General features: G+C 32.9%; 1 protein-coding gene across 1 annotated transcript in view; it reads left to right on the top strand.

Moving 5' to 3' along the window:
- Vwa8 (von Willebrand factor A domain containing 8) overlaps positions 1–15,780 on the top strand; it is a 394,300-nt gene that overhangs the window by 80,891 nt on the left and 297,629 nt on the right. Inside the window, exons 10-12 of the mRNA XM_071611473.1 lie at positions 5,965–6,096; positions 8,255–8,389; positions 8,477–8,554. Of these exons, the coding sequence (XP_071467574.1) occupies positions 5,965–6,096; positions 8,255–8,389; positions 8,477–8,554 (345 nt within the window). The remainder of the gene's footprint in view (positions 1–5,964; positions 6,097–8,254; positions 8,390–8,476; positions 8,555–15,780) is intronic.

Below are 15,780 nucleotides of genomic sequence, written 5' to 3'. Positions count from 1 at the left end.
CTCAGCACAATACCTGTGCCTTGGGAACAAGGGGGCATACTCAGGGAAGAAGAGAGTCCCAGAGGAAGTACTGATAAAATGAAGCAATGCAGAGTTACTCTGTGACACAACTGAGAAAGATGTTCAGTATCTAGATAGATCCGTTATGAACAAAGGTCTATATCTTTACAAAGAAACCACTTTGATGTGTTTCTGGTCTCTAATTTTTAAAACTACTTGTATAAATTATATAAAGTTGTAGAAAATACTTTTAAAAAAATACTTTTATTTTATTTTAATGTGGTGCCAGGGATTGAACCCAGTGCCTCAAGCATGCTAGGCAAGCACTCTACCACTGAGCCACAACACTGGCTCTGGAAAATATATTTAATGAGTTGAATTTTCTGAAGAAAATAGTATCATTTTGTTTGCCCTTAATTTTAACCTCTTAAGGGTAACATGATGATGAAAGGTTTATATTACAAACAAATCATTTTTAGTTTGATTGTAGAGAATTTTAAAAAAATGGAAAAAGGTACTGGCATTAATCAGATAAAAGTGTAACTGTGTTTTCTCACCTTAATTACCTGAAGTGCTAGTTAATGCACAGATTTCTCTTGTCTGAAGCTAAAAGAATTTTCTTTTGGTAAGATTATTATACACTGATATATACATAAATATACACCTAAGGTGTAAAATATCTTTCCTTAAGAGTGGGTTGTGCCCTGAATGGTGGTACATGCCTTAATCCCTGCTACTCAGGATGCTAACACAGGAGGACTTGAAGTTCAAGGCCAGTGTGGGCAATTTAGCAAGACACTATCTCAAAATCAAAAGGGCTGGGACTACAGGTCAATGGTAAAGCACTCCTGGGTTCAATCTCCAGTTAGGGTGTGTGTGTGTGTGTGTGTGTGTGTGTGTGTATGCACACACATGTGCAGGGAGTGGAACCGTCTATTCATTGGTATAGTTTTTTGTTATCTGTTCTAGGGTGCTCTGTGTGGCCTGTTTCTTATTTAAATTTTCACATTGTTTTCCCAAAGCGTTATTTTAAGCCAATATTCACAGATGAATGAAATATTATCTATCTTCAAACAATTTTGATAAGAATGGTGAAAATTAAAGTACTTTGTTGAATTTGGAAAAATGTTTAATTAAGGAATAGAAATGTGTATTATAATAGAGCTAGTCAATAACTTTTTCTTCATAAGGGATAATTATTTTCTCTCTCAGATTGCTATAGAAATGAATGAATAGTTGTCTTTGAGTTACATATCCTCCTGAATTTTAGTGTATTCACTTAATTGTGTTGCATTTTTAAAGGAAAAATTATTACTCACTGAAAATGTAGTCAGCTAAAAATCAGAGCACCTTTCTTTTTTTGAACTAGCTATAAAAATGACTAGAATAATTTTTATTCCCCAGATGGTACTTATTATGTGATGTTCATATTCTAAAAACATTTTTATAGTCATGAAATTACTTCTAGCTTTTAGTTAAAGATGCCTTAAAGATTAATTCTGAATCTACCACACTTTGAGAGTTGGCATCCTTTATCACAGTTTAGTAACAAATATATCCAGGCTTTTCTCAATATGTCTCAGCTCTCAGTTCTACGTAAGTAGAACTCCATCATAATAAGTGTTAAATTAGTATATTCCCTAGGTGATTTAGAAAGGATATGCTACTGCTTGTTCATTGATAATATAATCTGAATGATAGTTTTGCAAGAGAAACTTGGAAGGGTCTTGAATTTAATATTTTCACTCAGTTCAACAAACATTACTTGAACATTCATTATTTGACAAATGATTATATGTCTATAGAAATCTAGAGATATAGAAATGGATGCTATTTGATCCCTGCTCCTGAGGAACTTACCATAATGATGAATAGCTCTGGCCAAACATGAAGTAGCCCAGTGAAAATAGGAATTAAATGGATGTGAGAAATATCTTAGATGCAGTAATGTCTTAGATGTTACTAACTGATAAAATGTGGGTTGGGTTGGGAGACTGTGAGAAAACGTGAGAAATCAAGAATGTCCATGGATACTAACTTGGACAAACGAGTAGTTACAGCTGCCATTATTTAATATGAGAATATGCAAGGAAGAAGCACAATTGGGGTGTAGGCTAAATAATTCTGTATGGTAGGATCTTTTTTGAATTTGAGATTTCCAGGGAGGTTTATCCAGCAGACATGAAATACAGATCTGGCTCTGGAACTTTTTTGTTATTAAAGGGAAATACTTGAGAGTTGTTAATGTGTGGGAGTTGTTTGAAAGAACTCAGGGGAGCAAGTAGAGTGAGAAGAAAAACTGGCCAAATGCTGAACCTTGGAAACACCAACATTTAAGGTATGGACAGTGGGGAAAGAACATGCAAATTAGGCAGAAGTAGAATGGTCAGAGAGAAGTAGAACAGAAAGAATATTCTGATGAAACATTAGGAGTGATAGTTTAAGAGGAAAATGTTAATAGTTTCCAGTGCTGCAGAGATATCTTATTTAAACAAGACTTTTAGATTATTCATTCAAAAAAATTATTCATTCCAAAAAATTATTCATTCCAAACATCCTTCCACAGGAACACTTAACTAAGCACTATTATGCTGAAAATGTAGCAGTAAACAAAACAGACAAAAGTCCCTGCCTTCATAGAGGTTGATTTTTGGTGAAAAAAGTCAATTAGTTAAGTAAATGATGCTATATGTCAATTGAGGAATACATGTGTTCACCAAGAAGGCAACACTTAGATAAAGATCTGAAGGATGAAAGCACTTCAGAAATCACTAGTACATAAGCCCTGAGCAGGAACATACTTGGGGCATTCTAGCATCAGCATAGGATAGTGTGATGGTGCAGAGTAAGTGAAGGAGAGGTATGTAGGAGATGAAGTTAGAAGGTAGGGGAGCTCAGATCATGTAAGGTTCTGTAGGCCATCAAGGAGATTTCTGCTTTCAGTCTGAGTATGATGGAATACCATTAGGAATTTAAAAATTTTTTTTGGCAGTCTTGGGGATTGAACCCAGGGATACTTTACCACTGAGCTATATCTCCATCCCTTTTTAAAATTTTTTACTTGGAGATAAGGTCTAAGTTGCTTAGGGCCTTGCTAAGTTGCTGAGACTGGCCTTAAACTTGTGATCCTCCTGCTTCAGCCTCCCAAGTTGCTGGGATTATAGGTGTGCACCACCTTGCCTGGACCATTACGAGCTTTTGAGGAATGTCTTATATGACTGATCATTCAGCAGCCCTGTTTTGGTTGCTAAGTAGTGAATAGACTGTGAAGGGTAAGGGCAAAAGCAGAGAAAAACCAGTTAGCAGATTGTTATAATAATTCAGTTGAGAGATTATGGTGATTTTGACCAGTTATGAGTTGGTAAGAGGTAGTTGGATTTGGGTTATATTTTCAAGGTAGAGTTAACATATCTGCTGAAGGGTTGGATGTAGGGTTAAGACAGGAAGTCAAGGATAATTTCAAAGTCTTTGGACTGAGGAACTGGAATGATGAAGTCGGAGAGAGAGAAAATGGGGGGAAGGTTAAAGACCTGAATGTTGGACATGTTTAATTGGGGACACTTAATAGCTATCTGAGGGGAGATAATAAGAGGGAAGTTTGCATATGCCAGTTAGGAACTCAGGAGAGAGACTGGAAAGAGAAAACAAGGAGTCATGAACATATAGATGGTTTGTAAAATCATGACTGGATGAGAGTATTGAAAAAGTAAATATAGATAAAACTATATCTAAACCCACTTGGAAACCTCAAATTCAAAGGACTCCACTGTATGGAGTTATTTAGTATCCACTCCAAATGTGTTTCTTCTTTCTACTTCCTCTCATTAATGGCATCACTATCTTTTCACTTTTCCAAGCTAGAACTCATAAACACTCTTGATTTCTCACTTTCTTTCACAGCCCCCCAACCTGCCCTATTTTTTTAAATCAGTTAATGATATCTATCAAATGATCCATTCCTGAAGTACTCTAATATGCACTGTTTAGGAAGATGAAGGAGAAGTCACAAAAGAGACCAAGAAGGAGGAATCAATGAAATAGAAAGAAAATTAATTTATTAAATTTGGCAAATATGATATTATTGGTAGAATTATTGAGAACAGTGTTAGTAAAGTGGGAATGTAAGCCATAAATTCGTGGGTATAAGAATAAGAAAGATGAAGCAGTGATTATAAACTACTTGTAAAATAAGCAATGGTGAGCAGAAGGAAGAAGTTGATGGGTTGCTGAAGGATGATGTAGAGGGATGGGGAAGAGGGTGGTAGAGAGGGGGAGACTATTAAAGCACAATGCATGCATGCATGGAATTGTTACAGTAAAATCCATTGATTTGTACAGTTAACATTACTTGATATTTATAATAAAAAAGGATGATGTCAAGTGAAGAAATGACTGTTTCTTGGAATGGGAAAAATAAACATGTTTTTAGGAAGTAGGGATGACATTTGTTGAGTACATGTAAAATATGGCTTGGGCAAGGTGAGAAAGGACATTTCCAGAGCACCATTGTACTTGATTTAAAATGATATAAGAACTTATTTTCTATCCAGAAACTGTACTGATGGGATTGCTTTAATTTGAAATTGAGAAAGACTGGTGGCTTTCCATCTACTGTCACTTAAAGCAGAAGTCCTTTTTACTGAGAAAATGGGAAAAGAAATAAATATTGATGAAATTATAGATGATTTTGAGGATTAAAGAAAAAATATTTTCATTTTATTTTTCTCATTTAACAAACCTTACATGACTATTGACTAGGGTAATTGTAGGTTGTAGAGATTTTGGAGAGAGCCAAATAGATTGAATAGTTCTCTAAAGAGACTTACATTCTAGTAAGGAGTAGAGAAGTCTAAGGCACTGTTGTAGGTGGGAGAAATGTCTAGATTGCCTGCCAAAAAATGGGATAGAGGACTTAAACTGACTTCTTAGGAAGCAAGTAATGGTTCGTATTAGTTGCTGAGGTGCTTTGGGAAAATAGCCCAGGAAAGATTGGAGCCACATATTTGTTTAGTTGCTAATCAGCATGGTCTGGATAATTTCTCTTTTGCTGCTCAATAGCCTAGAAAAATCTAGGAAGAAGGTTCAGCATAGTGGGTCAGGATTGGGAATTATGAGGATGAATGCCATTGCCTTATTACTTACATCTATGTGATTTACATTTCATTCTGTATAATTATAAATCACATTATAAATAATGTAATCCCAAAGAAAGTTAGTTGGAAATGTTAGTTCTGTTTAATTGAAATTAAAGAATTCATAGGAAAAGCCCATAAAGTAGTAAAGTAAATAAATGCTGATTTTCTACATATTACTAGCATGTAGTCTGAAACATTTTATATTCCTCTTGTACTCCTTTATTTCTTTTCTGATTAATAGTTTCTCTAAATTTCTTATGTCAGCAAATGATAATTCACCTTGCAACTTGAGATCTTTTACTATTCAAGTTGAATATAGCCTGTTTCTATTCCACTAGCTTATTTAGCTTAATTATTTATAAAGATATAACCAATGTAGTAAATGATTCTTTGCATTTGTATTTATTTCAGGAATATGAGTGCTCTAACATCAATCCTGTATCAACTTATAATGACATTATTATAACTGGGGTAAAAGCATACTATTTCCTGTCATTTTATAAATTTTAAGGATGATTTTAGTATCTATCACCTGTATACTTGGTTTAAGTAGAATGGTATTATTAGAAAGTAGAAAAAGTTCTCATTAATTTTTTTTTACTTCTATTTTTATAGAATTGAAAAGTTTTGGTTCTAATTAGATGAATCTAATAGATATCCAACATTGATTCTAAAATCAAATGTAAATTTTAGGGCTGGAGATAGAGCTCAGGGGTAAACACTTGCTTAGCATGCATGGGGTGCTGGGTTGGATCCCAGGTACTCCAAACAAACAAACAAAAAAAAGTAAATTCCATGACTTTTACATGATTTTCTTATAATTTTACAGCGTTTTGAACTCCAAGATTCAGGAAGCTCTCTGCTTCCTAAAGAGATTGTTAAAGTGGAGAGAATGACTGAAAACCATGTCTCCCATGCTTGTGTGACTATTCAAATTGCAGGACAAGAGGTTACCATTAAGGTAATGAATCACAATTTCTTCACTTTAAGATGCACCTGGTTAATATGGCCTAAATTAGGCATATGACCCTCTCATAAGTCTTATTTGGCTCTGTAGCAACACATCTATGTCTCTGTATCTCCTTTCTGTATTAGGATTGATTATTTATACTATTTATTGTGTCTCCTTGATATATATTATACTATTTAAATCCCCCAATAATCTTGAACGTAAACTTTATTATCACCATCTTATAGGTTAGACAACTGAGATGTACCTTGATTAGTGGATTCATCCATGGTTATAATCTAGGAGGTGGCACTGCTGGTAATTCTAGACAAGGTCACTTTGCACTACACTCTTCTGTCTTCTTCAAATGATAATCTATGGTAGAAGCAGATGAATAAGGACTACATTGGAATGAATGGCAATAGGGACCTAGAGAGGGAAGTAATACAGGAATTCTGGAGGAGTAAGGAAAGCTTCAGAGATGAGGTGAAACTTGAGCTAAGTTTTGAAGAATGACATAGAATTTTCCCCATGGCCCAGGGATAGAAAGGTGATAGGACACTGGGAAGTTTAAACAGAATGTTCAAAGTCATGAGGTATGAGCCAATCTTCATTATTTGCTTGACTTTGGTAAGAGTTCACTAACTTTGTTGATTCCTGTACCTTTTGTTAACTTTTCATGTTAGTACCAGGATGATCTTTCTTAAATGCAAATTTGATATTGTTTCCAAACTTAAAATTATTTAGGGTTCATGTTGTATATGTCTGATCAAGTCCCAAGTCCTTAGAAGAGCATGACACCCAGGATAATGATAAGGAAGAGGATAAAAAATAAAAGAAGATCATAATCTTACTCATATAGAATCTAAAAAAGTTGATCTCAGAAGTTGAGAGTAGAATAGTTACTACTAGAGGTTGGAGAAAGGGGGAGAGAGGAACAGGGAGATGTTGATCAGTGAAAACTACATTACAGTTAGACAGGAGTTAGAATTTTCTGATGTGCTATTGTATAGTAGGGTGACAATAGATACTGATAATGTACTAAAAGTGAGGAGGAAGATTTTTTGAGGTTTTAATCATAAAGAAATAATAAATGTTTAAGGAGATAGATATATTTAACCTGATTTAACTATTATACAATTTATAGTTCATTGAAACATCATATAGTAATCCATTAATATGTATAATTTTTATGTTTTATGTATCAGTTAACAATAAATTTAATTTTTAAGAAAGTTCCCTAGGGAATGAAAGAGTAATCAAAGATGAAAACCAAATGAATTGAGACCACAAAGAATAAGTATAGAAATAAAAGCTAAAAAAAAAAAAATAAAAGGAAAAGTAGGTGGGAAGCATGGGAGGAGAGGTTTTTTTGAATAGATGCTTCTGAGGGTAAACAAAGATAAGAGTAAAAAGAATTTGTGGACATGGGTTTTGGAAATCAGGAGGTCAGTGGTGAGTTGGAGATTTTGACATGGGTAGATTTTAAATTCCATATTATGTCTGCAATTTGAAAAAAGGTTCATTCCCCACTAGAGATTTTTTTATGAGTTATAAAGGCAAGAAAATGACATGATTCTTATGTACATATGTGACAGCATGGGACTTTAATTTTAGAGGAATGATTAATTTGGGTGTTGGATAATAAGATCATCAGATCTCTGAATGGGAAAATAATTGCTGCTCTATATCCTTATATCAGAGAAAACATTTGGCATTTGTTGTTTTGGGATTGGCTAACTTCGCTTAGCATTATCTTCTCCAATGTCATCCATTTACCTGCAAATGCCATGATTTTATTCTCTTTTATTGCTGAGTAAAATTCCAAAATATCAATAGCTACTATAACTAAGTGTAATCCTAGCATCTCAGGAGGCTGAGACAGGAGGATCTTAAGTTTAGAGTCAGCCTCAGCTACTTAGTGAGGTCCTAAGCAACCTTTTCTCAAAATAAAAAATAAAAGGGGTTGGGACATGTTTTAGTACTTTAACACCCCTGGGTTCAATCCCTGGTACTGAAAAGACAAAAAATAAAACAAAACAAACTTTGAATTGAGGAAGGAATTAAGTGTATGTGGGAGCTTTTATGTGGCAGCTACTTATGTCCTTTAAGTTGCTAATATTTTGAGAAAAGCATATGAATATTTTATCTACCCCTCTTTAATTTGCAGGTGCCAGCTGGGACCAGACCATTTGGTCAATCTTGTGCATCAGACCAATTCATACGGACTTTAAGTCATAAGCAGCTACTGGCTGAAATGATGCAATCTCATATGGTTAAGGACATATGTTTAATTGGGGGAAAGGTAAGAATGGCAGCTTTTTTGCAAACTTTTATTTCCTGGCTTTTCTTGTTTTGATTCATCCTTTGAATGATGTGTTTCCATTTATAGGGTTGTGGAAAAACAGTCATTGCCAAGAACTTTGCTGATACCTTAGGATACAACATAGAACCCATTATGCTATATCAGGTATAATATTCATCTTTACCACTTGATCTATAAACATGTATGTTTGGCCTATTAGTAGTTGTTACCTATTTTGAATATTCATATAGATAAATAACTAAAATAGCAATCAAGTTAGAGTATAATTATACTTATTTGGAGCTTTTGAAAGTACATTCTAGGATACTCGTTTTGTGTAACATATCAGAGATCTGTTTTTTTAAAAAATTCATTTTATGTGTATGCACACATATACACAGAGTACATTTACTAGTTATTTGGAAATAAATGAAGTTGGTTTGGGCTGCTGTGGAAGAAAATTAGGTATTCACTGAGTGGATTATTATAATTTTTATTGTCATAAAATATATATAACATAAAATTGGCCATTTTATTTATTTATTTTTATTTTTATATTTTAAATTTTCCAATAAAAAGACCAAGTGGTTGAATGGATTTCCAAAAACAAGATCCAACCACATTGATCTTTTTTTAATTGATTTTTTAAAAAATAAATGACAGCAGACTACATTACAATTCTTATTACATGTGTACACACAATTTTTCATATCTCTGGTTGTATAAATGTACATTGACACCAATTCACATCTTCATACATGTACTTTGGATAATGATGTCTATCACATTCCACCATCCTTGCTAATCCCCTGCCTCTTCCCTTTCCCTCCCACCCCATGCCCTATCTAGAATTCATCTATTCCTCCCATGCTCTCCCTCCCTACCCCTCTATGAGTCAGCCTCCTTATATCAGAGGAAACATTTGGCATTTGTTTTTTTGGGATTGGCTAACTTCACTTAGCATTAACTTCTCCAGTGCCATCCATTTACCTGCAAATGCCATGATTTTATTCTCTTTTATTGCTGAGTAAAATTCCATTGTGTATATATATGCCACATTTTTTTTTTTTATCCATTCATCCACTGAAGGGCATCTAGATTGGCTCCACAGTTTAGCTATTGTGAATTGTGCTGCTATAAACATTGATGTGGCTGTGTCATGTAGTCTTTTGGGTATAGACCGAGGAGAGGGATAGCTCTCTAAAATTTGCCATTTTAGTATATGTACAGTTAACTGGCATTAAGTACATTGACAATGTCATGTAATAATTGCCACTTTCTTTTCTAGAACTTTATCATCCCAAGCAGAAACTTTGTATTCAATAAACAATAGCTCCCGATACCCTACACCTCTCCCAGATCCTGTTAGCCTCTATTTTACTTTCTGTCCCTATAAATATGTTTATTTTAGGTGTCTCATATAAGTAATCAAAATTTTTGTTCTTTTGGTTTACTTTATATATATATTTTCAACATTTCTCTGTGGTATAGTATGTTTAAGAATTATGATCTTTTTATGGCTGAATAATATTCTGTTGGATGTATCTACCACTTTTTGTTATACATTCATCTCTTGATAAAACATTGGCTTATTTCTATCTAATGGCTATTATGAATACTTCTATTATAAATGATTGTGTACAAAAATGTGCTTGAGTTCCTGCTTTGAATTCCTTTAGTTTATACTTGAGAATATAATTGCTGGAGCATATAGTAATTCTGTTTAACTTTTTGAGGCACCAATAAGTGGTTTTCCACATTTTCTGTATCATTTTATATTTGACCAACAATGCATGACATCCTCGACACCTATACTCAGCTTTTGTTTTTGTTTTATAATAGTCATTCTCGCGAGGGTGAGGTGATAGCACGTTGTGGATTTTATTTGTATTTAACATAGGAGTAATGATGTTGTGTATCTTTTTATGTATACATATTGGCTATTTGTATATTTTGGAGAAATGCTTATTCTTGTTAAGGTTTTTGCCCACATTTTAATTGGGTTGTTTTTTTTTTGTTGAGCTATTGGAGTTTTCATACATTCTTTATATATGTGTGTGTGTGATATATATATATATATATATATATATATATATATATATATATATATATAGTTGATGGGCCTTTTTATTTTATTTATTTATATGTGGTTCTGAGGATTGAACCCAGTGCCTCACAGATGCTAAGCAAGCAGTCTGCCACTGAGCCACATCTCCAGCCCTATACATTCTAAAAATAGAATCCATTCTCAAATATATGATTTGCAAATATTTTTTTCATTCTGTTGGTTGTCTTTTGATCATCTTGACAGTGTTCTTTGATTCACAAAAGTTTTTAACTTTATTGAAGTTCAATTTGTCATTTTTCTTTTGATGCCTGTGTTTTTAGTGTTATTTTCAATAAATTCAGCTCAATGGCCGGGATTTCCCCGTATTTTCTAACAGGTTTACTGTTTTCTGTAGTACATTTAGATTTCTGATCTATTTTGAATTAATTTTTGTATAGTGTGTAAGACAAGTGTCTACCTTTAATTTTTTATTATTTGGTTATCCAGTTTTCCTAGCACCAATGTTGAAAAGATTGTTCTTCTTCCATTGGAATTCCTGGCACTCTTGTTAAGAATCAGTTGAGTATAAATGTAAGGTTTTATTTCCAAGCTTTGTATTCCATTGGTCTATGTGTCTATCCTATGCCAATACCACACTGTTTTAATTACTGTAGTTTTATAGTTAAGTTTTGAAATCAGAAAGTGTCAGACGTCTACTTATGTTATTTCTTTCCCAGATTGTTTTGACTATTCAGGGTCCCTTGAGATTCCATATAAATTTTATGAGAAGTTTTATTTTATTTCTGTAAAAATAAATGCCATTGATATTTTGAGAGAAGTTGTACTCAGTCTGTAACTCTTTTTGGATAATATTGTCATTTTAATAGCTTAGTCTTTCAATCAGTGAATATGGTTGTCTTTTCATTTATTTTTATCTTATTTCATATCTTTCAGCAAAAGTTTTACAGTTTTCAGTATATACATCTTTTGTCTCCTTGGTTACATTTATTCTAGGGTATTTTTGAATAGATTATTTTGGTAGATGTACATGTTGCACATAGTATGGAGAAAAAGCAAGCCTACAGCTGGTATTCTTACAGAGTGAAGTTTTCCGCCATGTATTTTTTTGTGATGATCTCTCCTAACATATTTTTATCCTGCTAATATTTTGATGCTGTACGTTAATCTTTGGCTGATTGTTGTAGCTTCTTACTTAAAGCAGAGTTTAATTTTATTCTTTGAAAGATTTTGAAACTGAACGTGATACTATTTATTTACATTTTAGGATACCTTTTGTGTTTTTAGGTTATTCTTTAGTCATTAGGTTATTCTTTTGAATTGTTTCTAACATTAAATATATTTATGTTAAAAATGTTGTTTCTGAAAAATAATATTGAAACTAGTTAGTTTTTGTGGCATTAAATCAGAAATTTTTTTATTGCTCATATTTCAAATTATTCTACTGAGAATATTCCTTTCATATGGCTTTAAGGTAGTTTGTGCCTACTTACTAAATTGGCCAGAGTTTAGATGGAATTGTAGTTACATGATACTCCTAACTTTGGGGCTGTAAGTACAGGAATATGTTATAAAGGTCCATGTAAGGATTCTTCCTAAAATTAATCCTTTCCTTTGCTTAATTTAACCCATTCTGAGCATCAAGTACCATTTAGGATTTTGACTTGCATTGAAAACAGTTTGGGAAACAAAAGAGAAAGCACCCTGTCTCTTTATAAAGCTGTGGTGAATCCATACCTCTACTATTTTATATAGTTTTCACTATCATATTTCAATAAATACAAAAGCATAAAAAGGAGGTTATGTCGTTAAAACAATCAACTGATTGAAGGACTTAAAAAGTTTCAAATATTTACTAAGAATCACTATGATCTTAAAAGATGAAGTTTGTGAAGAATCATATGTGAAGGTGATGAAATCAAGAAGAATGAGTTAAGGCAAAGAGATTTAAACTATCAGGGACCCCATGTATGTTTAAAGTAAAGTATAGGAAAAAGAAAATATATTTTTAGATTCTATAACAGGTTGTGAATTTGAGGATCCCCCAAAATATATTTTGAAATGAGCTTTTATAACTTGATTCTAGGTCACCTAGATTTTTTAAAATAGGAAGTAAGGATATTTGAGGGGATATTTCTCTTAATAAATCTATGGAAGATGCCATGATAAATACTTTGACCTTTTACATAATCATGCTTCTTTGGCAGAGATCATAAGATAAGAAAGTTGTCTTTGTATGCTCACTCATCTTTATTTCCCCTTCCATAGTTCATGTCAGAAATAATCTGAGGACAGCACTTTCTCTTTTCACCAACCTATTCCCTGTCAACTTTCTGATATCCAATAACAATGTTTTTCTGCCAAACATCAATGGGGAAAACTTTGATCATCAGTATATTTTGCAAAACAAATTAAGGTTTTAAATAATAGAGTCTAATTTGCCTTCAGGTGCCATTACTTTGAACTTACATTGACAAGACATTTTGAAGAAAATACTTCTTTTCTCTTTGATTCCATTCTAGCTTACTATTGTTTATAAATTTATGAACATGAATATTTTCTTCACATTAAAATAAAACTTTCATTCTAATGAAAGCTGGAAATAGTCTATACACCTTATCAGTTTTTTCAAAAAGTACTGTTCCTGTGCTGGGTTTCTATAATCAGTTTATGGTGATTTTTATACTATATGCTTGAGCTGTGAAATGTTTGTTTACCTCACCCTGCTGTTCCTTAAAAAAAGAAAAAAAGAATCAAGGGGTTGGGAATGTAGCTCAGTGCTAGAGCATTTGCCTAGCATGCTTAAGGCCCTGGGTTTAATCCCCGGGGATGGGGGATGGGGGAATGAACCAAGGAAAAATGTATGTGAGGTGTATCTGATCATTCAGAAATTCAGAATCTCTTAACTACACTGAAAAACAAAAACCAGAAAAACACTAAATGTACCCTTCCATTGAGGATGTTATTTTAATATGTGAAAGGCTTAGTTTAAGAGTCTGAAGAACAGATTTCTTTTTTACATACTTTTTTGTATTTATGTTTTTTAGCTCTAAGTGGACACAATACCTTTATTTTATTTTTATGTGGTGCTGAGGATTGAATCCAGTGTCTCATGCATGCTAGGCAAGCACTCTACCTCTCAGCCACAACCCCAGCCCCTTTTTTACATACTTTTTAAGAATGACAATGAGTTCACAAAAATTATTTTAATGTTTTTTTTTTTTGCTCTCCTATTCAGTCTGTTGATGGATGGATGATCAGGAAGATACAAGTTGATATCAGGCTATTCTGTTTCCTGATAAACTTCTGACTCATAAAATCAGTTTCTTCTAGTTTCTATCACAGAATAAGATCACTTAATTATATCTTAGCAATCTTCTGTCTCTAGAAAACATGGATGATGATAATTGAAAGGCACATAAGTTTTCCATGAGAATATTTTGCCTGCCCTTTGCACATACCCTGTTGGCTTTATAGATGTCTTATAAGAATCAGAGAAACAGTAGAGAGATAAGCAAACTAATAGAATATTCTGAACAATCCTCTTTTTCCACTTTGCTTTTATGTTCATTAATCTTCAGAGAAAATGTTCAGAGAAAAATAATTAAGTATAGACCTTGGAATGGATTAGAGAAATATAATAATTGTAACATGGTCTGGAGATGAATTTTTGTTCTCTTTATTGCTTCTTTCCACAAATGAGTCAAAGCAAATGTTGGGCCTTGAATTGACATTTGCAGATTTTGTGATTTGAATAATCAACTGGGTTTATATTGTGAGATCAAATGTAAGACGTTTTTGCTTGCACTTACATATTTTTGGTAAAGCTCATTGATTTCCCTGGGACAATGGAATTGAAAAAATTAAAGAATGAATTTGGTTTTAATAATAATGTTGTCTACATTAATGAAAGTATTCCAGAGGTTTAATCCAATGTAGAGAATTTAGTGGGAACAAGTGATCCACCATCTGTTTTCCTAGAAGATGTGGAGACTTCCTTGTTATTTGTACGTGCATAAAGCTACACTTAATCTGCGGGTTTTGCCTTATTTTTAGACTTAACTATTTTTAGAACTGGATTTCATATGAAGCAGAAGGAAAACAGAGCTTTAACACAAATTTGTGGCAGTATGTAAAATAAGTTTTATAATAGGCTATAAAAATCTTCAATCATTTGACTCAAGTGTTAGGTCAGATTCTTTTAACTGATTATTCTTTTTTTAGTGTTGAAGCCAGTGATTTCATAGTTATAAAGAAATACAAGTTATTATTCTTTCCTTCACAACCAGAAAAGGGCATATTTCCAGATTCCTTTTGAGACCATCATAAATACACTGGCTCTGAGATCTCCTTAATACTATTTGGATTAAAAGCTAAATCAAATCCAATCAAAATTTTAAGAGTAAGTAAGCTTATGGGTCTTTTAATGTAAGTAATCAAGGTCTAAAACATGCTGAAGTCTTAGGGTCATCTTTGGCTCCTTAGCTAAGTTTTTTTTCTTATAGCTAAACTGAAACCAAATACATTTTTTCCTTCTCCCATCTAATGTGCATCTCCAATTCTTTATTTTATCCAAAGATAGTAGTCTGCTGCTTTTAACTGCCAAAGACTTTATCACATTTTTATTTGTGTTTATGTCAGTGTTTTTGTTTATTCCATAGGAACTTTACTTCCAAAGTCGGCTGCTTTCATAAACTTTATCAACAATAGCTTCCTAAGCTTTCCAGCCACTTTCAGCCTGGGTTTTGTCCAATTTATCTTTCCTATTCTTATTTTTTGTTCTTTCTAATTTCCCCCTTGCTTTATATTTTTAAATCACTTTTCATAGTTTGCAAGTTAAAATTGAAGTTCTGTTGTTTAATACACAGTACTCTTTTGCTTCTCCCCTCCAAGGCCTTGATCTGTACAAGTTAACAGCAGTGACATGTGCTATTCAGTTAACTCTTTGTTCCCTTCATGGACACCTAATAGATGGCTAGTTAAAATATGAAGTTTTCAAATGCTATGGTCTCTAGCCATTTTGTAATATAATTGTAAACCAAGGCAGTTATTTTTGTTGTTGTTTTCATAGAGCTCTTTCTCATTTGTTTCTTTATAGCTACATATTATTTTATCATGTGAACAAACCAGAGGGTATTCAATCAATAGCCTCTGTATGGAATATTGGGTTGTTTCTAATACTTTGTAATTACACATTAAATTGCAATAAATAAACTTATGTGCATATAATTTCATGTTATTAGGAGCATATATTCAGGATATATTCCTAGGAGTAGGATTGCTGGGTTAATAGATATGCTTAGTTTTGTCAGATTTTGTTAATTTT

This window comes from Marmota flaviventris, chromosome 4, assembly GCF_047511675.1.
Source record: "Marmota flaviventris isolate mMarFla1 chromosome 4, mMarFla1.hap1, whole genome shotgun sequence".
NCBI classification, from domain to species: domain Eukaryota; kingdom Metazoa; phylum Chordata; class Mammalia; order Rodentia; family Sciuridae; genus Marmota; species Marmota flaviventris.
Note: the sequence above shows the minus strand (reverse complement) of the source record. Positions and strands in the feature narration are given on the sequence as shown.